Source organism: Centruroides vittatus, unplaced genomic scaffold (genome assembly GCF_030686945.1).
Source record: "Centruroides vittatus isolate TY-2023 unplaced genomic scaffold, ASM3068694v2 scaffold_1047, whole genome shotgun sequence".
NCBI lineage: Eukaryota > Metazoa > Arthropoda > Arachnida > Scorpiones > Buthidae > Centruroides > Centruroides vittatus.
The window spans coordinates 747835-771774 of NW_027122669.1; the positions used below are offsets into that span (position 1 = coordinate 747835).

Below are 23940 nucleotides of genomic sequence, written 5' to 3' on the forward strand. Positions count from 1 at the left end.
CATTATCTTTACATAATATCCATACTGAATCACGTACGACGACGCGAATACTCCACGAATAAAAGTCAGCGTTTTCTATGTCATTTCGTCATCGATTCTCAAACAGAACCAAAAAATATTCTTTCGAATTTGCCTCATAACTTCTTAGATTTAGAACAATATATGAAACATACAAACTTATATAAAAATGAAAGGGACCCACATCAAAAAGATTACATCGCCACAAACTTTTATTTTAAAAAATACAACTCGAGTAGATAGACTATTTTTCATTAAATTAATGCACAGAATGATAAATTCATTGCCATTTCCCTATTGTTAATACAAGTATTTCCTTTGATATTTTTTTGGAAAGATACTAAGCAGTGGCTTATAGTTTGAGAATGTCTGAAAAAATTGAAAGTGAATACAGAAAGCATTCAAGTCTGTAGAAAGGAACCACTTTCCAAATTGAAACTATACATTGTAGATTCTTGCATTAACATTACTCACTTTAAAATCCTTTGCTTTTGGCATAAATGTGATTGAATAAAATGCCATGTGTTTTGTTACCCATTACTGTAGTACACCTGGTAGTTAAAGCATATTTACGAGCACATATCCTCAATTTATGGCAATAATCTTTAATGAAAAGATGACGGCTTGTTTAATTATAATTTTCGATTAATGTTATCTATGATAGCGAACATGGCGGCTCGTCTCTGAAACGGTGGGGACACACGTTCTAACCTAGCCTAACCTATTCTAATATATTACACCTATTCTAATAATTTGGTTGGCAATAATTATGGTAATTTATTAGAATAGGTTAGATTAGGTTGGAACGTGCGTCCCCACCGTTCCAGAGACAAGCCACCGCGTTAGCTACCATAAGTAACATTAACCTAATTTTCCGAGGATAAATTAAGTTGTAAAGGTATAGATTTACTGTATTTAATTCTGATATTTTCTAATAATTCGGCATTTTATAATAAAGATTTATTTTGTTTTGACAGCCAAAAAATGGTGCTTATCTAATATAAATTCAAAATTAAATTTAAAAAATAAAGCTAACTATAATATAAATAGCATATATTTAATTAAAACTCTATAAAAATACATTAATTAAAAACTCATTTGCTAATATTTTAAATTTGTTTTTGCTTTCAATTTAAACATTAGATAAAAATAATATAAACACTCAATCATTCTAGCGAATGTTTACATTCTGATAAGCAATTGTTTATGTACAAAGCTATGACATCTACGCTAAATTAATATTAGTACAGCAAGTAAAAGCAAGCAGAGTTATCGGTATTTACAAAACAAATTAAGTTTCTTCTGATTTATGTAATTTTATGAATTTGATTTATTTTTTTTTAACTTCAGCATATTTATCTCAAGATGATATGCATAACAGATCTAGGGATGGATTTATACTTGTGTCCCTAAGCTAAAACACATAAGAAACTCTTTATCATTCAGTAAATAATAGAGGGGTTGAGGCCGAAGTTTTAAACGCAAAAACGTGTACGTCGGATGTTCGGCGCCGCTTTCCCGTAAGCCCAGAAGTTTGACAATGGCGTTTGAAAAGTCGGTGGAATCGTGCTCAACATTCCAAACGCCATTATCAAACTTCTAGGCTTACGGGAAAGTGGCGCCGAATGTCCGACGTACACGTTTTTGCATTTAAAACTTTGGCCTCAACCTCGCTAATAATAAGTTTAAAAACCTGAGGCCTTTTAAACTATATCTTTATAGAGTAAGGCCTTAATCTATAACTTGTTTAACTTATATAAATCTGGCCTGTTTATGGAATGCTATTGATGAACACAGAGTTAACATAACTTACTGATGGAGCAAATATAACAATCAAATATTGAAATTATTTAAAAAATAATACATTTATTTTATAATAATATATAGCACTTTAACAAAGCATTATCTCCATATAAACAGTAAAAATAATTAACCAAAATTCTTTCGGTGATATTTATACAGTATATCTTTAAGTCTTTCACTTAGTGTACTTAATTATATCAATGTAGTATGATGATAACGTTATTATACAGGGCTATATTGATAATGAGCACAAATAACTTAATCAATTATTGACCACAATCAACTAAATTTAGTTCTGACATACATAATTATTATAATTAACCATTATTTTTAGAATTAAATAATCATATTTATAATTTGCATTGTCTTATTTTTGCTACTTAACAGATAAAAATAGAAACAGTTCAAAAATTATTTTTAATTTTGTTAAATAATATAATCAAAACAAGAAAAAATAAAATAATTTAAGTAAAATAGAAATCATTTTTTCCTATTTATTTCTAATCATTTATACTGTACTTGTTGACAAAAGAGTTATGCACCCAGACGGAATTCTCCAATTACTACAAAATTTGGCTTATAGCTATGTATTAGATAGGTATGTAACAGATGTGGTCCTATTGCATGCCAAAATGATGCTACAAGAGTGCCTTAAAATCACTACCCCAGCATCTGATAAAATAGCGAGGTTGAGGCCGAAGTTTTAAACACGAAAACATGTAACGAATGTCGAGCATGATTCCAATGACTTTCCAAACACCATTGTCAAACTTCTAGGCTTATGGGAAAGCGACACTGAATGTCCGATGTACACGTTTTTGCGTTTAAAACTTCGGCCTCAACCTTCCTAATGACTCAAACAGGCTTGCTGTGTCCTGAATTTTCAGTAGAGCTGCCGTTTGGAGTCCTTTGAATGCCAGACATGCCTGTATGACATAGTTAAAGACTACGCACAACTGTCAAAATTTGAATAAGACCATGTCATGCTAAGAGAAAGGGGATGATTGTTTTGCCAAATTTGCCAAGCTGTCCTGACCTGGCTGTAAGCAGATGTTGGGAGCAGTAGATATATGAGAGCACGTGTAAGTGGCTGACAGGCTATGAACACCTCAAACAGACTACAGGAGAGATAACTGTCCAATTGTAAGACAAGCACAAACAATTGTAATGGTATCTTTGTCCACCATCTAGAAAACAGTGAAAGTCTCACTACAAAACTCTCTCTCTTCTCTTACCATTGGCAGGCAACTAGCAAAGACAAATTTGCATGCATATGATGACTACTACACATCTTGCTATTAGCATCCAACATCATTGATTTAAACTGATCATTGACCCAATAAACTGTGACCTGTCTGCAGTGGTGTTATGACAGAAGCACGGACTACTTTATTTAATTCTGCAAGAAAATTTGACAAACTTTACCAGTATATCTGTTGCAGGATAACATCCTGCAACATATGAATCTCCCAGTTAGAGATCAACTTAATGACAAATTGAATGTGGATCCAATATGATGCAGCCTCCATGAAGTATAGATTTAGTAACACACGATAATTTACTTTGAGGTATTGTGAAAGAGAAAATTTCTCAATTCCATCTTAAAACAGTCAAAGACCTAAAAACAGCAATCAAAAAATTCTTTAACAACTTCCAACTGTCAACATGGAAGTTGTCCAGAACTGAGAGAAACATTCGAATTTGTTTGGAAGATACAAGGATACAGATAACTTCAAATATGCAAGCAAGAGCTTTATGGATTTTCTGTATAATTTTGTGTTAAACTATAACAATTTTAATAACATTTATTTATTTATAATCAATATTGAGTAATTATCTTGCAAATGCATATGTCAACAATATATTAATGATATTGTAAATTAAAGTAACAGAATACAGACAAAGCAGATGGTTCAATTGAAGACAATAAGCTGTAATTTAGCAATAACCCGTAAAAACCTAAAGTTTTTGATTGTCTCGCCAAATCGGTTGCCATCATTACTTTAAATCCGATAATGGCTCAAAATGTAACTTTGGTACGATATACCGTAGGATTAAAGATTGTTATTGTTAATAGTCAATATAAGTACGTGTGAAAAGTTTGTTGAATTTTGTATGGATTATAGTGCTTTACTTATGTGTAATGTTGGATGTGTTGTCTGGTAAAGCTGCTTTAATATAACTTTACCAGGGAATGGGCACATTGTATAACGCATGAGATAAATTAATTTAGAGAAGTAAATGCAATTTCAACTCTCTAACCTTCCTTTCATTCCTAATGCTAATGTGGCTAGGTCCAGATTGGGAATTCCCAGTTTTACTGAATGTATCAAATACTTTGTTTATTTCTAAATACTTCCATGGTTCAATTCATTCTGATTGGCTGTACCTAAGAGTTTCGCTACGTGTTACTTGTTTTTTAGTCTTTCCATTTCTTTTAGATCCTTTTTCTATTAGTCTATTCAGAATATCAGCTGTGTAGAACAATCTCTACATGAAGAGTTACAGGAGACGATATGAATTGTCTTATAACATTTCCTTTAATTGTATATGCAATAAATAAATAAATTTTCTTTCTTTATTTATTTATTTATTGCAGAACACAGAAAAACAAAGCAGATTATTCAATTAAACACTACGAGTGGGATTGAATAATACAAGAGCTCATTTGAGAGGAATAAAGGTGTGACTATGCAGACGCGAGCGAGTGAATTTTCCAAGCAAGCGAGAATATGTGGCAAGAAGAGGCGAGACATGATAAATATCAAAGCCTGTCAGATATGTGCGAGAACCAGAAATTCGCTCTCGCCAGCGTTATTTCTCACTTCTCGCTTGTGCATGGTTTTCCTTTGCGAAAATTAAACCACTCACTCTAAATTCGCATCTGCACAGTCGCACCCTAAGAGCAGAATGTATCTAAACGAGAGTGTAGGAAACTCATTTAAGAATAAGAGCAGAATCCGCGCCGAATAAAAAGATAGAATACTCATTCAAAGAGAAGAATGAGAATACATAAAGCTCAAGTATGAGAACGGCAAAGTCTAGTTCGAACGACAGTAAATACATCTCATTTGAGAAGAATAGAATATATTCTGAATGAGATTTAAACTTGAATCATAGTGGTGTCCTTCTTATTATCAACCAAGCAGCAATATAGAAAATCGTAAACAAGGAAGTATGAAATTATTGATACAAAAGATAGTAAATGTTTAAAAATACCCGAGAAAGAGGAAAGTATAATCAGATTTTTTTTTCATTATTTCAGTCATTTTGTCTATTATTCATCCATGATTGATCATTGTTCACATGATTCGGTATTATTATTATTGATATAGTCAATATGAGGAAAAAGACAAGGTTATTTTTTAATATTTTCACTGATAAAGAAATTTCTATTACTAATTGTCTTTCAAAAACTTGTTCTTTAATATTTATAATAATACAAAATATCAGAATAATTATTATTTACCAATTCAAAGAGCTTTTTTTTGAAAGAAGAAAATTCCTTTCAGGATTTATGCTCATCATCACAAATAAATAAGAGAAGTTTTTCTGTTGATTCTTATTATCTCTTGATAAATTTGTGACAGTTGAGAAACGTAGAGACAATTAAGGCAGACATCTTGTGTTCATATTCACAACTAAGGATCAATTTGTAGAGTTAAGCTGGTTACACAATACTGGTATGCCTGTCAGGTATATCAGTACAGCTATAGCCGGCTGTAGTAGTTAACCAATAAGGATTCACATACCGAAAGTAAAACGAATGGCAATTTTGTTAACTTTCAATTCTAACCCTTAATTAGAATTGTAATACAGTTGCCAACTCTCCCAGATTCACCAGAAGACACTTCAAGATTTAGCAAAAGTTGTTGCAAAACCTATTCCTCTTATATTTACTTGACAAGGTGATCAGCTTTCGAGGTAAACAATAAAACAGACTAAATAATAGCAACAGTATTTTGATATTTCTGAGAGAAAACATGCCAAATCTTTCAAAACATTTCCTGGAATTGAAAGCTTCTAGAATTGACTCCGGGAATTGGCAGGCTTAAGTAGGTAATAGTGAGATCTTCAAGTTAAAATAGCGAGGTTGAGGCCGAAGTTTTAAACGCAAAAACGTGTACGTCAGACATTTGGTGCCACTTTCCTCTAAGGCTAGAAGTTTGACAATGGTGTTTGGAAAGTCAGCGGAGTCATGCTCGACATTCCAAACGCCATTGTCAAACTTCTAGGCTTACAGGAATGCGGCGCCAAACGTCCGACATACACGTTTTCGCATTTAAAACTTCGGCCTCAACCTTGCTAATATCACAGAATATGTGGGTATTTGGAATTAGTTTTAGATTATTCAATGAAATGACATCTGTTTATTTTCCTTAAAGAATCCAACCTAACAGACATATAATCCAAATGTAAATGGAGAAAATCCAAACTGGAAACGCTCGGCAATTATCATCAAGATGGTCTTTTCCTTCCAGCAAATACATTTAATAGTAAGACAACATTTTTTGGGCATATTCATAGCCCAAAATAGAATGCCTGGATGTTGGCTTACTATTAAATACATTTGCTGGAAGAAAAAGTTTCTCTTGACGACGATAATATAATCCCAAATTGAATAGGTTAAAGATTTTATTCAAAGAATATTTGATAAACTTTCTTAATATTAAGGTGACCAACTTTTTTACAATGGAAAGGAGGACACAAATAAATTGAAGGAAAAAATATTGTAAATAAAAGAAACATTTTACTCATTGCAACAATAATACACTATAATAATCTCTACTGCATGCGCATGTGCTGTGTTATGTTTCAGTAAGAAGTAAACAAAGCTACTTGCATGCGGCGCACTCTCTCGAGGTCTTGTAATCGCATCTTGCTGCACTGTACCGAGCCTCGACAAACTGTCACGTCAAATACAAACACATCGCATCACATTACGTGCAACGAATTGGCTCGGCATCAATCAAATATGGAGATTTACAGATTAGTCTTCAAATATTGAAAAGGAGGACACTTTTCAAGGGAGGACAGAACTTACAAAAGAAGGACTGTCCCTAAAGGAGGACAGTTGGTCACCTTATTAATATGTATATTATTTTTCTGTCTTCATTCAAAATCTCTTAAAAAAATATTGGAATGAAAATTTTGTTTCCATTTTACAAATGAAATGTATTAATATTTGAATCCAAATTTATTAAAATTATATGAATCGGTTAATTTTAATTTCCTAATTTTAAAATCAGGGACATAATAAGTATTCACTTTTAGTTTTTCAAATTGATAACGACTTAGCACGCATACTAATTATAATTACAATATTCAAATTAAAGCTTATTTATATGCAAAAAACAATGGCAAATATATATAATATTAAATGTCACCATTTTTATTATGATGTAAAACTTTTCATGATGACTTTGCATCTAGAAATTTGAAGTACATTTATATCTAAAAGACTAAATTTGAATATATGAAAGCTATATTTTAACGTACAGAAAATGTTTCAATGGTTCTAAATTACAAATCTTTCTAATAAACGATCTTGCGTATCGTACGTAATAACGAGTAACGATAGGATACAAATGTATATTTTAATATGCAATATTTGAATCCATGATCGAATTAACCGAATAAGGCAACATAACGCACGTACAATCTGTCAAGAGGGCCTCTTGGAGATTTTCTTTTGGAAACTATCCCCTAATTAGGTGTTACATGTGAATAAAACTCAGAAGACTCCACCAGTCTGTTGGTCGGGCACACAAACCCACCACTAACTACCAGTGTTTGTTGGTTTTATACTTTTTATACAGTCGGCCCACAGTCTGGATGCTTAATCTCAAATTATTCATATAGTAGCCTGAATATGTCATAGTGTCATGTGATACGAACTCCTTCAATGAATGAGTTCGTGCTTTTTGCAGCTCTTGATAGGTTTGTGTTGCTATAAAAATAATTCTAGACTAAACAATCAGGATAACAATAAACATGATTCAGATCAACCGATGTGGTTAATGTGTATTGCCAAATGTAAGAGAGCAGAGTGGTGTGATAGTTTGTTTAGAAAACAAAGACTTGTAGTCAGTTTCAAATGTGTAAACCTGAGTGTAGGCAGTTAAACATTTGGCTTCTTTTTTTAACCACTTTTGGGAGGAAAAAAGTCTAGTTACTTGCATTCAGGTTTAACCTCTTGTTACTGGGAATGAGAAAGAAAGAAGAGAAAAGTAATGTATATATATATACATTACTTTTAATAATAAATACAGTATTGAGTTATTAATTATGTAGTTACACTTAAGCAATTTACAGATTCGACTTACATAAAATTTGAGTTACGCAAAGGTCTATAGTCCGTGTTACTTACGTAACTGGAGTGGAGGTATTACTGTATAGAAATTAACATTAATTTTTCAGACTGATGCATCACTGGCTGAATAGCCGAGGTGGTTAAGGTGTTAACCTATTGCTCTGGGGACATGGGGTCAAATGTGGACAGTCAAAACACTCCCAGGAATTTTTCGAGGTATGACCTGTCTTGTATATGTCAAGCACTTTCCCTCACCATCTTGCCACCCAATTATGGACCTAGCTGAAGCCAAAATGGGCTTCTTAGCAGGGGAGACCCTAGCAAGGTTTTGAGGTGGTGCAAGATCTCATTGTGGTACCCCCCTGTAGAAACTAAACCGTACATAGAGACTAAAGATAACATACATTTTTTACATTATTAATAACTCAGACCTCTGAAAGATTAGCATAATAGTAGTATGGACGAAAAACAATAACAGTAAAAAGAAACAATACTTGTTTGAGAAGGTTAACAGTCATGATGACGTTAAGTGTGAATTTCATGCTATATGTGTATAGCTTTGAAATGCGCACAACCCAGCTCACTGTTGTAAAGAATTTATTTTGGTGGGTAGGGTTAAGTAGTAATAAGGTGATTTGGTTTCATTTTTTGCGCAGACAATCTATCGTTGCATTTTCTATTCCCCCCTATGATGGCACCTGGTGCGGTCACATCATTCGCACCGCCCTAGAGCCATCCCTGCCTCTTACTGCCCACAGGATGGAAAGTAAAAAAAAAATGATGCAAGCTATTAAATACAAGATAATAAAAGCATATAACAAATGTCTAATGTATTATTAACATAAATACAAAGTGAAGAGAAAAACATATGCTAAATCTCAGATGATTATAATAATAATGATTAGTTGATTAATGAATAATGATAACTAATTATAAACCTCATAAGCAATTACACACAAAACAATGCATGATTCATGATGTTATCATAAATCAATTTATGATAATTTAATCGGTATATCTACATACATCAGGTTATAAAACTCTAATTTCATTACAAGAAAGAATTTTGCATCCTGATCAGTATTGCATCAATCACTGAAGTGTGATGTATGGATGTATCAATCACAAATTGGGAACATACAATGTATATTTTCTCAAAATATTTAGTTTTTTTTGTATAAATATCTCTGTAAAATATATTATACTTTGGTCTATTTCTATATGATAAAATAAAAACAAACAAAAAATAACTTAAATCACATATTAGCGAGGTTGAGACCGAAGTTTTAAACGCGAAAACGTGTACGTCGGACGTTCGGCGCCACTTTTCCGTAAGCCTAGAAGTTTGACAATGGCGTTTGAAACATCGAGCACGATTCCACCGACTTTCCAAATGCCATTGTCAAACTTTGCGTTTAAAACTTTGGCCTCAACCTCACTATTAAAATCACAAGGTAGGCTACATAAACTTGATGGAGTGACTATACATGCAAGATTGCGTTCGAGGGGGTCTCAGTTTAGCGAGTATGTCAACAAATTAACTGGGTGACGCAATGTATTTGAATCTGATCATCCGATATAGTGTTGTCTCCTTGAAGTTCAGTGTCAATGACATAAAAATTTACTTTAGGACATTACAAAAGAGAAATTTCTCAACACTTCCTTACAACAAGCAAAGACCACGAAGGATTTTAAAGTGTTAAAGTTCTTTTAGGTCTTTGACTTAAGGCTTTAAAAACATTACACAATCCTCGATAGTTTTAGGAAAGTTATAGTTCAACATTTCTCAAACTTTTAAGCCCAAGGATGAGTAAAATGTCTGAAAAATCCTTCTGACCACCAAGTTATGTAGGCCTAATTTTTTTTACACCTTTGTCGATATCATACTGTGCCATTTATAGCATAATAAATCTAAAAACATGTTTTGAATATGTATGAAAACATAACTAATTAAACTGGAAGCAAGCTATTAAAAGTGAATCATCATCGAACAAAGTTTTAATTTAAGTCTGCCTGCGGATCACAAATTTAGAAACGCCGTTATAGGAAACTGCTTTAATAATTGATTGCGGAAGATGCCCGGGAGAATATGTGGTAAAATTAAAGTTTCTCTAGAGAACAGAAGAGAGTATACGAAACAACTTCTAACCTCACATGTAAAATTGTAAGAAAGCTAGCTGAACTCTAAACCTACCGAGATTTTTCAGTGGTCCTATAGGCTCTGTATTTCACATTACTTAGATAAAACACCGAGATTTTAGAAGCTAGAAACATTTAAGGTATATAAACATCCCATTCTTAAAACCTTTACGGTGTTTTATCGTTAAGTAATATGTCCAGAAAAGCTCCTATAACACAAAGACATAACAAAAATTTAAGTATCCATTTATTAATTATTATGTACTCTTCGTTTTCATTTCGGACTATTATACAACTCAATAATAATAAATCTAGAACAAAAAATACTGCCTACAATTTTAATTTTGAGGATATTGACATTGTTTTTAACACTTAAGGATTATATATTATATAAATATTTTTTCTGTAGAGTATATTTATATAATACTTAAATAAATGATCAACTTTATAACTTTCAAGAAGAAAATGTTGTTGTTCAAAACAAAAGCAAGATGCATGCAGTTTCCAAAGCATACAAAATTTAAAATTTACACGTAACGATGTACGGTAAGTCCTCGCTTAAACGGTATCAATAGATTCTTGGATACTGTGACGTATAACAAAACCAACTTTACCATATACTAAATAATATAAATAAGATAACATGTGGATTAATAATGTTTTTGTTTCTATTATTATTATTAAATATTCTAGAATTTTTCTTTTATGGTAGAGATCTATTTTCAGGAGTATACTTTGTTTATAATTTTAGCATCAATGCAATCACACTATATTTCTTAAAAGGCAGTTATCATTAAAAGATTTATAGTACTATATTTCATTTTATGAGGTCATAGAAAAATGCGAAAATATCTTTTTATTATCATTTTATTACTAAGATCAATAATCACGTTTATATCAGTATTTATAGATGACTACTTGAAATTCTTCTGTACTCAAATTCTTCTGTAGCTTTATCTTTCAATGAATGACTTATCCAATATAATATAAGCAGGATCACACCAGAGGCAAACGAGGGCTTGGGGCAAAGTATATATTGGGGCCATATAGCAAACTAAATTATTAAATTAAAGTAAATAAAAACGTTGTATAGTGGCCCCTAATTTCTCATGGCCCAGGGCAACTTGTTTCACCTCCGGCCGTCCCCCGAATATAGCGTTTAGCTATATCACTTCATCGTATATGAACATTGTTTTTGCCTCTTTTTTAAAAGAAAACCTAAAATTTTAATGTTTTAATCATTTTACACTATTAAAGACCTTTCATCATAATGTATATGCATTATGACTTATTAAATTTCTCCATTTTTTACAAATTTATCGACGTATTGATAACAAGTATAAATTTTGGCACTATGAGCCAAAATGCCTGACAGTAAAACATTCATTTTCATATTTTGGTTGTCATTATCATGTAAGATCAATCTGAGATTGACTCCAGATTCTAGGATAGTAGCCAGAAAATAACTGATCTTAAATAAATTTAATGGAGAAATAACTTAATAGAAAACATCGAGCACTCCCTGTAAATGCCCCACTCTATTTCCACAACTCTTCCAGTAGCAAAAGTTAAGGTGAATGCAGGTGGGTAGCAAAATTAAGGCAATATCAAATTTTAAGAACAGGTTTGACCAATTACTCATTTTAACTGTCAAGATCAACACAGACAATTGGTGGCAACAGTCATTGATGCTTTAATTTTGCCACCCACGTGCATCTGCCTTTAGACAGTCAGAGAAGTCTCTACAAAGTAGCAAAGGTTAAAGTTAAGAAGTTCTATTGAGATATAGCAATTAGATTGGCCAATAATCAGCGATTAACTGAGAAGATGGATGACGGGAGGACGAGACCAATGAAAAGTTGGAAAATTTTAAGGAGGCATCGGTAGGGCTAGCCGACCAGTGCCGGCATCTTCACACCAATAGGCACTGAAGTGCAGCAGATCTGCATGTAAAGAAATATCAGAGGAGGAGAAAGAGGATCTGATGAAGGAAGAGGGGTCAATCCACACAATAAAACGGTTAATGTTACCTTAGGTGCCAAGATGGCAGCTCGTCTCTGATTCCAGCAAGGAAACAGTGGGATGCATGTTCTAACCTATTCTAATAAATTACCATAATTATTAGCAACCGAATTATTAGAATAGGTTAGGTTAGGTTAAAACATGCGTCGAACCGTTTCCTTGCTGGAATCAGAGACGAGCTGCCATCTTGGCACCTAAGGTAACATTAACCAATAAAACTAGTATTAAGGGTAGGAGAGAGAGAAGTTCTAAGTAGAGAAAAGCAAGAACCATTTCAAGGAGATCCTGTGGAAGGGTGATCAAAACAATCTCTTCAATGGTTAGATATGATAATTGGAGATTAAACTTAACAGCTATAATTTTTGTACAGTTTTTATACTCATTTGGAAATATATTTTCTTTAATAAAAGATTGAAGTGAACTGGTATTTTAAGCTTTATGTAATTGAATATTGGATTCTGATTATTATATTAATTATAAATTGCACATTGAAGATTAATACCAAGGTTTCGTCAAAATCTGTTTTAAATATAATAATTTCTATTTATAAAAAGTAAAATATTGTAAAAATAATTACAATAAGAAGAAATATTTCTTCTGTTATAAATTTGACTTATTTGTAATACTAGCAACCGAATTATAACGTAGATTATGTAGATTATACGTTAGCACCAATCTTTATATTGATCTCGCTTCACTTGTAAACAAATAAACACCTATATACACTATTCAAATTACCTTTCAAAATAATTGTTGCATTACTGTAAATATTTGAAAATGGATTTTGAATGATAAATCTACAAGAAAAATGAAAAAAGCTTTGATCCTATTTCAAAAATAAAAATACGGAAGAATTAATAGGCCATAGAATTGGCCAACTTTAAGACGTATTAATCTGAATACATTCAGATCCATAGTTTCCGAGGACGTCTAGAGGCGGAAAAAGGAACAAATTACCCCAATCCCAGGAATTAGAAGCCCCTGTACAATGTTTATTTCATTTACTTCCTTTAATTTAATAATTTAATTTACTGTAGAGCCCCAATATGTATTTTGTTCCAGGCCCTCGTTATTCTCCGGGTGGCCCTTCTAGTCGAGTAACATGAGCAGCAAGACGAACATGGTGAAAGTATAGTATGATTTGAGCTTGTTGAATTATTGAATGAGTTTGCTCCCTTGTGACTTATACACATAACTTGAAATTAATTCTTTGTCATAAAGTATTAAACTACATCAAAAAATCTAGCAGAAATGCCAAGTTTATGACTGTTTCTTATTAATTAGAATGAATAACGAATCTCCAAATATTTGACTGAATGCATAGATAAATAAAGCAGACTGTTAAAATGCCTGATCAATTTAATTTTTGTTTGAAATGGACTTTGTTTTCTGTCTAGATGCTCTTGATATTTTGAAAGATTTAAGAGATTAAATATTTTCATTATTTGACAAAAATTAAAATATAAACTATTTTACTTGGACTGGTCCGATTCCTGTGTGTTTTCCGAATATATACGGTGCCGATGTTGTATTAACCTACGTATAGCCTTGTGATATCCGTGTTCGGCTGCTAAGCGGATTATATATGCTAGTTCGGTATCCCGAGCCTGGATGTTAGACCAATGTGTAAAGGCTCTTCTGATTAAGGCTTTAAAGGCTAACGTCCGGGCTCGGGATACCGAACTAGCGTATATAATCCGCTTAGCAGCCGAACACAGATATCACAAGGATATAAGTAGGCTAATACAACATCGGCACCGTATACATTCGGAAAACGCACGGGAAATCGGACCAGCCCGAGGACAGCCAACCTGAAGATATACAACGAATCTCCATCACATACAACCCGTACTTAAGATCTCTATAAACTATTACATTGGTTTACATTGGTCTTTTTACTCACTCATTGGGGTTTTTTATTCAAATCTAAAACTAAACACGGAATGACCATTATCGAGAAATAAAAATTACAATAAATCAATAAATAATGCAAACACGATTGTCGTCCTTTTGTGGGAAAGATCCAAAGATCCATAAACTTATTTCAAACGAGCAGCGACAACCTTCCCCCGATTAAACAAGTAAATTTCATATTAATAGAGTAAAATGGAACTTTTACGATTATTATTCTATCATTTAAAAAGAATGCGCAACAGTGGTCCACAAGATTCAAAATTGCGAGTTTAGTGGTCTGCGAGGTCAGAAAGATTGGCGAACGCCACCATAGAAGACCACGGTCTTGTAATTATCATCCTCGGTTGACATGGCAAGTGACCTTTACGGTTATATACCTTCAAAATTAATCGATCTGCACCCGAGATCGAACGGTATCCGGGTAACGTAATTGGCAATACGTCAGGATAGTAAGCAAAAGTCGTAGGTTCGGATCCTGCTGCAGAAATATTTTGCAAAACATTAAGTAACTTCTAATTATTAAATTTAATAGAAGAAAGTGGCTTAATCTTCTATCTTCGAACCCAAATTAAGTAATATCTTTATAATTAATTAACTATATAACCCAATTAAAATCTGACAAAATTGTTTATACTTTATCAATGCAAGCTCCCGAGAATTCTTAAAGGCCACTAATTAACGAAGTTTTTGAAAGACGATCCTCAACTAGTAGCTCGCGAGCTCCGTAACACGCTACTTTATTCCGAAAACGAGAAAAGGTTGAAAACCTAACTAAATTCTTACGCAAAAGCACGTTTCGTGACTTTTCCAAAAGAATATCTTCAATTAGGCATATTAAAAATATAAAATTTCTATTTAATACGCCGAAATTCGATATTTATACGCACAATTCCCCAACCAGTGGCTCGCGATCCCACCGAGTCGAGGCTTTGTGCCTTAGAGAAATAAAGGTTGAAAATTAAACGATATTCTTAAAAAATTAGCTTATTAACACTTCGTAAGTGATTATTCTTTACGAATAATTCACTTAAAACAGTTAAATTTACGATTCGATGCATGGAAATTCGATATTACAGACCCTGCTCCAACCGGTAACTCGCGATCGACGTCGAGTAGCAAGTTTAGGACGGATGCGAGAGAAGGTTGGGAAGTAATATTATTTATTAGCTTAATGCTATTTAGTATTCAGTACTTAACAAAAGCTAAATTGCAGAATATTTATTAATATTCATATCTCGATTATTGTAGGCCTACGTCGAGTAAACGGCAGAATATATAATAAACATGGCGTCTTTTCGCGTTGCATACATTCTGCATAATTAATGAGAGAAAAATCATTGGTGAAATAGTAATTTGCATGGAATTTTTCGGGAAAATAACAGTATATATCGATTAGAAACAGATAATTACGATAATGTAGGCGTAGCTTGTGTGGCATAACAGTGCCAATGCATAATTAATGCTCGTAAAATAGCTCGAAAATGTTGTGTTGAAGGTACCCTAAATCGATTTGCCACAGCAATGTCTTTTGTTTTTTACGGATACGCCTGGACGAATGATTATTTTTGTTGTTTCATTTATACGCGAAGTCCTATCAGTGTTTATAGAGGACGCCATTTTTTTTTGTTATTGTGTTTTGCGTGTGTCTAACTGAACGGGGTACGGCCTTGTATCGAGTTTACATTACCGATCCGTAGTGTGTACGCGTACACTACGCTTCGAGTTGATACTATGCAATAACACTGCGCTTAATGTACGCACTATGCAACAAGCAAATACCAGGGGTACCGGTTCTTTTGGTGCTGCGGCGCTCCTCAGTTTGTTACTATAAAATTGTACGCAAATGTACTTCGAGTAGCATACATATTCTTAAAATCCTGCCACTAAACAAACAGAAACTAAGCACGCACTATGCATCTATGCTATGTTTACACTAAAGATTAGACTAACAATACACATACACTACGTATCAAGTTTGCAGAAAATGCACATTAATGTTTATACACTTAAACCTTTTATATTATACACACACATTAATCTACTGTATATACAGTTTATGTAAATATTACCGACATTACCGTGTTTACAGTGGATATAGATATAGTTTTATACTTTACCAACCGAACACAAAGATTTTAGCATAGACTATGCGGTTAATGTTACCTATGGTTCCAAGATGGAGGCTCGTCTCTGATTCCAGCAAATAGAAGAGAAACAGTGGGGACGCACGTTATAACTTAACCTAACCTATTCGGTTAATGTTACCTATGGTTCCAAGATGGAGGCTCGTCTCTGATTCCAGCAAATAGAAGGGAAACAGTGGGGACGCACGTTATAACTTAACCTAACCTATTCGGTTAATGTTACCTTAGGTAGCCAAGATGGTGGCTCGTCTCTAATTCCAGCAAGGAAACAGTGAGACGCACGTTCTAACCTAACCTATTCTAATAATTTGGTTGCTAATAATTATGGTAATTTATTAGAATAGGTTAGGTTAGAACGTGCGTCCCACTGTTTCCTTGCTGGAATCAGACGAGCCGCCATCTTGGAACCATAGGTAACATTAACCGATTATGCTAAGGTAATGTACACAATTGAGAATTGTACCGAATTTACATAACACGGAATCTATAGAAGCTGGCATAGACTTTAAAAAATTCGAATTTACAATGAAAAGCCGCCATTTTTTATTCCACTTTTTTTACATATTCTTCCAAAAATTCCTTACAGTTCTAAGGATTTTGAGAGAGGGTCATTCACTTATTCCTTTGATCATCATTTATCTTTCTTTCTTGCCAGATGTCCCGCCCAATTTAGCTTGCCTCTTCCAGTTTTTTTTTTCTTTTTTTCTGTGCCAATCTTTAACAAATTCCAAAAAAGATCTCAAGTAAATTCCACGTTGAAACCTACGCAAATCCTCACAAGTTACTTAGCAAGCTACTTTAAAAGTTAGTATATTAAATTTATAAATGCTGTACTTCGATAAGTACCCTTCAATTTACTTACTTGATAAAAAAAAAAATTTGCATTTAAGTGTTGCAAATTGCTAACGTTTGCAAAATTGAAGAAGAAGGAGGGCTTAATTCGAAAATTATGTACAGAAAAACTGCAGTGAAAGTAATTACGTATCCAATTTTATCTGGTGTAGAGCCATAATTCGCCGAGTTTTTTAAAGTCGTAAACACTAGAAGTGCGATTAAATTAAACACAAATACGGTTTTTATGCGTTTAATATTGCTAAATATGCCCCTATGTTAAGTAAGTTAATGTGCAGACGTTGTGTCTAGACTGTGGATGTGGCAACTTCTGAAAAAGGATGTAAAGGAGGAGGAAAAACGCCCAAAAAATGATTACGAAAAATGCTAAAAGGTCGAGCCAATTCTTTGTTATCGCGCGAAGATTAGCCTACTCCAGTTATCGAAGTAGAGATAAGGTGGGCCATTAATAAAATAAACAACAACCGTTGGGCGGAGAACTACTGTTTTGTTAAACGAACGATGGCCGAATCATCGATACAAAACTCGTGCTCTAGACATGCGATAATCTACCAAAACAAGTTTATTTTCGGCCGTTGACCCCACCTTCGGTACCTCTTTGTATTAACCTGACAAACTGGACAAACTTTACTTTCTTTAGTTGCTTAGCTTTCGATGGGCAGAACAGAAAACGGCAGCGCTTTTGGGCATTCTTCTGTAATTAATCTTGGTAATGTACTGTACACACACGCACTCCCGTGTTTAACTCGTTCGATGGTTTCGCTATCATTTACGGATGCGATCATCATTGTTTTTAATTATCTTCAATGCAGAAATGAAGAAAAACATGGGAGGAGTGAATTGCGCACGTTGCAATCGTGCGTTTTACGTCATCGCGTTGCGTGTGGCCATATTTTAATCACTTCGGAGACAACAGCCAAAGGGTTTAAGGACCTAAATTTACTAGAAAATCGAGCCGAAGATCCTTCCAAGACGTTCGGAGAGCCAAAATTTAGTGCTTTAAGGATGCAAAGGGTTTAAATTTACTAGAAAATACAGCTAAAAAACCATCCAGGAGGTTCAGAGAACCAAAATTTAAGTTATTTGTTTCCAAGAAATGCAACTACGTGACATCACAATAATCATTTTAGAACAAGGGGGAATGAATCTATAACACGATAAAACTCTTGTCGACATTCTTTACAAGATTATTTTATATCCATTAGTCACGGTTATTTGGCATTTCTTCTATAAAGGAACGGGTGATATTTCTTTCCTTTCTATCAGATTTCGTGCCACCATATTTGCATAAATGCCACAACCTTTTAAGCATTCCGAATTGCCATTAAGGATGTATGTCCCGAATTTAATTAGGTTTACTTAAAACTTTCGGCAAACATCAGCCGGCCCAAAGGGCATAAACCCCTTTTGAAAAACAACAAAGGAGTCATCAATTCTCTTATTTGTTTCCTTGCTGGCCCTACACAAAAACTGTTATTTTCTACTAAGTTTGCCTAAAAACTAACCAAACCTTTCCTACACAAGATAATAACACCATTCTACACCTTAGGGTGTAATATTTAAAGGAAGCAACATCTAGTTTTGATACAGATGAAAGCTTTTTCAGATGGATAACATGTATTAAGATAATTTACTTAACAGGAAAAGAGAAAAAAAAAGGAGCCAAAAAAATCATTAAATCTGCAGACAATTCAAGATTATTTTGAACTTAGAATCAATGTTATTAATGTTGAATGTATGCGCCTAATTAGCTTAATAACTAGCCAAGGATTTGGTGCATGAAGAAAAGTGTTATAATTCAGTTGTCATTTATCTTTATGAACAGTTAAATAGTAAAAAGAATATTTAATACTTGGTTATTTATTAAGCTGCCGAGGAATTTATTCCATGAAATTTCTTATTTTGCAATGAGTTCAACTTATGGTCTTAAGCTATAACATAGGCCCTTCACCAAATAATATGTGTAAATATGTAAAGCCCTAAGTGTAAATCTGGCCCTGTAAACTGTAGATTAAAATATGAGACTCTATAAAGCTTATCAGGACTGGACTTAGACGTGTTGTAGTCCTAATATATAACACAATAGGCCCTTCTCTTCCATTAAATAGTGATTCTGTACACGTATAAATGTGAGGCCCTAAGATTTGGCTTACGTGCCCTGATTAAATGGGCGGTGTATAGATCAATTTGCATACGATCCATCGCTACAATACGATGCGAATCTCAATCTCCGTGAACTTCTGTGAAGCCGAATAAACTGGAAATAGATAACAGTAATCTTCCCTATAGGAAACACGTTGATTGTAGCCATTTAGCCAAATGTAGAATGGCCGCTTTCCTTTCTAATCGTAATTCTTACCACCTACTAGGAAAGGAACAACCCTACAAAAGTTCACGGTGCAGTTTGATTAGCCAGGGTTGTGCGGAAGAATTAGGTCGAGCACACGTCTCCCGACTTAAAAAAAAATAAATCAAAATTAAATAATAAAATGCTATCTAACACGAGAATACTTCATAGATACAAGCGTTTTCGAGGAAGAAGCGTACACATATTATATATTTTTAATTACATTCGCATCACGTTTGGGGGGGGGCAAAAGGCACGCTATTGGATTCGTCTGTGTCAAGGGTAAATCAATTATCAACCCTTACATCGATGCACCTGACGATGCATTAGCGTTTTGCCTACGATTCGGATTCGTGTGCAGGCAAGTTATCAAACTACACACCGACTCAGACGAGGGGGAAGGAATTGTTAGTTTACAAAATAACATTAATGGCGCGTCGTCGTCGTCGTCCTTGAGTTATTCAGCGGAGCGACAAGAGCCGGCGTTTTGTCAATGTCAAGCCATGCGATAGAGTTGATGGAAACAACGCCCAAGACACTAGCACTTGTCGACCCCGAGGGACGGGAAAACACCGGCTGGTATCTCCCCCCTTCGAGTCGCAATTGGTGAAAATCCTTCCGCATAGAAACCAAGATGGCCGATCAGACGAAATAAACCTCGGGCAAGATTTCGTCACCAAAGCAAAGCCGACAAAATATTCCAGTTACGTAAGCAAACGAAGACAAACAACGAAGCGAAGCCAGTGTATTCACCGTCATCCTGTACGCGACGAGGAAGGAGGAAGTGAACTCAAGGACGCGTGGCCTGGCAATCTGCCAATCGAACGGACCAAGTAAACAAGACTTGTTTGTCTTGGCTTCGATCACACCAACCTTTCGCAGTTCAATAAATTGGCCCGTTCCCCTTCTCCCTCTGCTCGACCCCCCCCCGAGAATCCGCGACGTTCGAATTGGGCTCCGAACTCCCAAAAAATCCGCGGAGGGAAAGGGGGAAAGGAAACCGAACGGAACTACCACGCAGTTGCGCGTGTAGCGGATCCAATCGATCGGGTATCCGAACGTAAAATGGGCATTACTCTACGTGCCCGGGGGCATTTTTTACTGGAGAAAATGTGTAGAAAAGATGCCCCACCTTCCCAGCTGCAAACACAATGGATACAGAAGAGGAAGCGGTTTTTGTATGCTCTTTCACACCACACCTGAATGCGTGACAGTTGACGAACGAGGCCCACTGGGAACTTTTCCCAATCCCAGAATCCATTTTGGCCACTGAGAACGTAATATAAGACCCCGGCACCCGTGGCATATATATCTTTTGCCACATTAGGTGATAACGCGAACAATTCACGTGACCGAATCGCTTCCGGGATGTAAAAGAATCAATATCACATTCCGCCACTCAGACAAAACAGCGGATGGCCTTCGAGAGGGGGAACCATTTTTTTTTAAAGACTCGGAACACTTTCTTGTCTAGATTTATGAATAGATATAAACGTTATTCGAACCCGGAAAACGTCCCGTTTGGCGCTATCTTCGACCGGGCGATAAGGGCAAAAAAAAACAAGGGAATGCCCCCACGAAACTACGTCACGACCAAAGATTGTATGGAATATTCTATACAAAGATGGAGTATTTCGAGTTAACTACAGGTGAACGAATGGACTTTGTGGGAGTGCCAAACAAAGAGTTGACCCGGCAGTTGGACAAATACCACAAAGGATTCACGCACTCTGAACACCAGATTTGTCAGGGGTCCCGACTTTCTTATCGGACCCAGCGTGTGTACAGCCTCGAGCTATTTTAAACAGTTGTTTATTATTAAAGCTTATTCATACCATAATCAACAGATTATTTTTAGTCACCGAGCTTCTTCTTAGACCCACATTTTCTATGGTTAAAAACCGCGCAACGTCTACCACCATGCAAAAACGGGGTTTATATACAGTTATGTTAAGTGTAAGGGGGGTTAAAACGTACCGCAAGTTCCTACAAACACGATCTTAAAATACACACGAGACTTTCTGAGAAGGCTAAAAAAAATATATGTATATATATATAATAAAAACAGTGATGAATTCCAACTTTATTTTTTTTCTCTCATCCCTTTGGAAGCCTCAGAAATTCTTGCAAAATTGATGGGGTGGCATAAAAAATTGCCTTCGCGACTAAATTTAGACGCAAGCAAACGAAATACTCGTTATTACGACACTCGCAATGGCGTGAAATGCGGTGACGTTATAGACTGGCAGTTTCGCAATTTGCAAAACGAAAAGGATGGACAACGTAGACGAAGGCCAACATCCTTTTGGTAGGCTTTCGCGTGTCGAAACTGGAACACCTCACGGGCCGAGAAATTCCCACAATGCAACTCGATTATTTATTTTACCTCTACGCCAGGCGGCAAGGACAGACGGGTACACCCCGAGGACAGTAACATCTGGCACGTCTGTTTTCTCTCTCACCTGTGTTTACAGGGATCTTAACTTTACCCCTACGACTCGTACGAGTGATACGGTATAGAAGGGGGGGGTCGAGTTGCAAACGTGAAGAATTCTTACGCACCGTGCATCGATTACACCACGAAGGTCGTTGGTAAACGGCATTAAATCATGGCCGTTGGTAATAAACTAAACCAAGGCACCCCAGATTTGTTTGATAAAGAGCGCGCTTTGAAAGGGGGAAAAAATTAGGGTTAAACTTACCTGTTTCCTTTTAAGTTTCTGACAATGATCGAACCTTGCTTTCAGTTCTTCCAGATGTTGCCGGTATTGTTTCGAGTGTTCGTGTTCCTTAGATAGCAACAAATAACACTTCCAGTTAAGGGAATCGAAACCCCAGTGACAAGTGCGATTCTTGGCGTGATGAGTGTGACACACAAATGTTTGGGGTGCAAAAAGCCCCCTGCACTCCGAGCATTCGATGCAAGGCAAATTAGGCGCCTGGTATAAATCGGGCCAGAACACTCCCTGAGTTTTACCGAAGCACTGGTGGTACACCTTTATGTGAAACGTGCATTTATCGTCCGCTCTCATGTTGGATTTGGGTGGATTGCTGTGTAGAAGCGCGGAACACAGTCTCTCCGCATCAGTTTTGGTGATGAGTCCGCAACTCGGGGCACTAAGGGGCAGAATCCCGGTGACTTTCAATACCTCTAACTGCTCGGGGTTGCATCTGGAACAGAATATGTGCAATTCGTCGCATACCCCGTTTATCTGGTGCAGGCTGAATTCCCGCAGTACCGTGTTGAGTATTTGAGGTAAGCATAAACGCTTCTCACCTCCGACCTCAAAACACGATATGATCTCGGATTCCAGTCTTGTTTCCGAGCGTTCGCACCGACTTTGATCGGGTGGCGTGAATATGGGAGGTTGCTGAATGGGAAATGGCGGTGGTGCCACGAACGTATCGAAATCGCTGCATTTGTTAGCCGTCGGTGCCTTTTTTTCCGAAGACGCAGTCTTGGCGGCAGTGGCTGGTCCTATCTTCTCTTCCCACATACCCATGAAGCTGTTTGGGCCCTGTAGGCTTGTAGTGGCGGCTGCCTGATAGCTTTTCAGCACTTTTTTCAGGTGAGGTGTATATCCTTGAACCTTCTGATCCATATTGACTAGATACGATGGAAAATAAAACACGCAAACACCATACTGGATGCCTTTACGGCTCAACTATCACACGTCTGTCTCTTGTGCTCGCAGGCTGTGACGAGGGCTGGCTGGTGCAGACTCATACATCTCCCCTATGCGATCTAACAACCAACCAGATTTTAACTAATCCAATCGAAACCGATGTAATATTTTGCGGCCTTTAAACGCTATTCCAAACAACCGAGTACATCGTTCGAACATTATCTAAATCGTTTACCTCACAATCGTTACTCGACTCCTTCCGGACACTGCAGTCAACACAACGATACGAAGCGGAATGGCGACAGACGTCTGCTGTTCTGCTAGTTGACGTCACTCCCTCGGGCTAATCAGACGATCACGTGACGTAGAGGAAGTACCGCTGCTCGCGCAGCCATCAACGCGGCCGTGTCTCTCCCTCTCCCGCGCTCCTGCCTCCGGGTGGTAACTGCCTGGCGCTTCCTGGACGAATGGAAGACTCTGTTTGTCGGCCGATGTCCGACGGCCGGATGAGAAAGGGCAACGAAAAGATCGACGTGTAACGACGGTAACACCAGGCAAAGCGCTGATGGCGGCATTGTCCTCCAAGCTGATTTACAGCTACTATAACCTCATTTTACAAAAACTAGGACTTTCACGTGCTCACCAAATGCTTCCAAAACTCGTTATGTCTTACCAAAGCACCATTACCGTAACTAGGTCTTCATTTTTATTCCGCCAACGTAATTCGATTCAGGGGGGTTCTCCCGTCGTACGCTTCGCACC

At 35.9% G+C, this 23940-nt stretch overlaps 1 protein-coding gene across 1 annotated transcript in view; it reads right to left on the bottom strand.

Annotated features, from left to right (window-relative positions):
* The window catches only part of Snoo (Sno oncogene), a 62573-nt gene extending 38980 nt beyond the window's left edge, over positions 1-23593 (bottom strand). The window contains exon 1 of the mRNA XM_067284025.1: positions 22255-23593. Within this exon, the coding sequence (XP_067140126.1) occupies positions 22255-23154 (900 nt within the window). The 5' untranslated portion in view covers positions 23155-23593. The remainder of the gene's footprint in view (positions 1-22254) is intronic.
* Between the last annotated feature and the right edge of the window lie 347 nt (positions 23594-23940).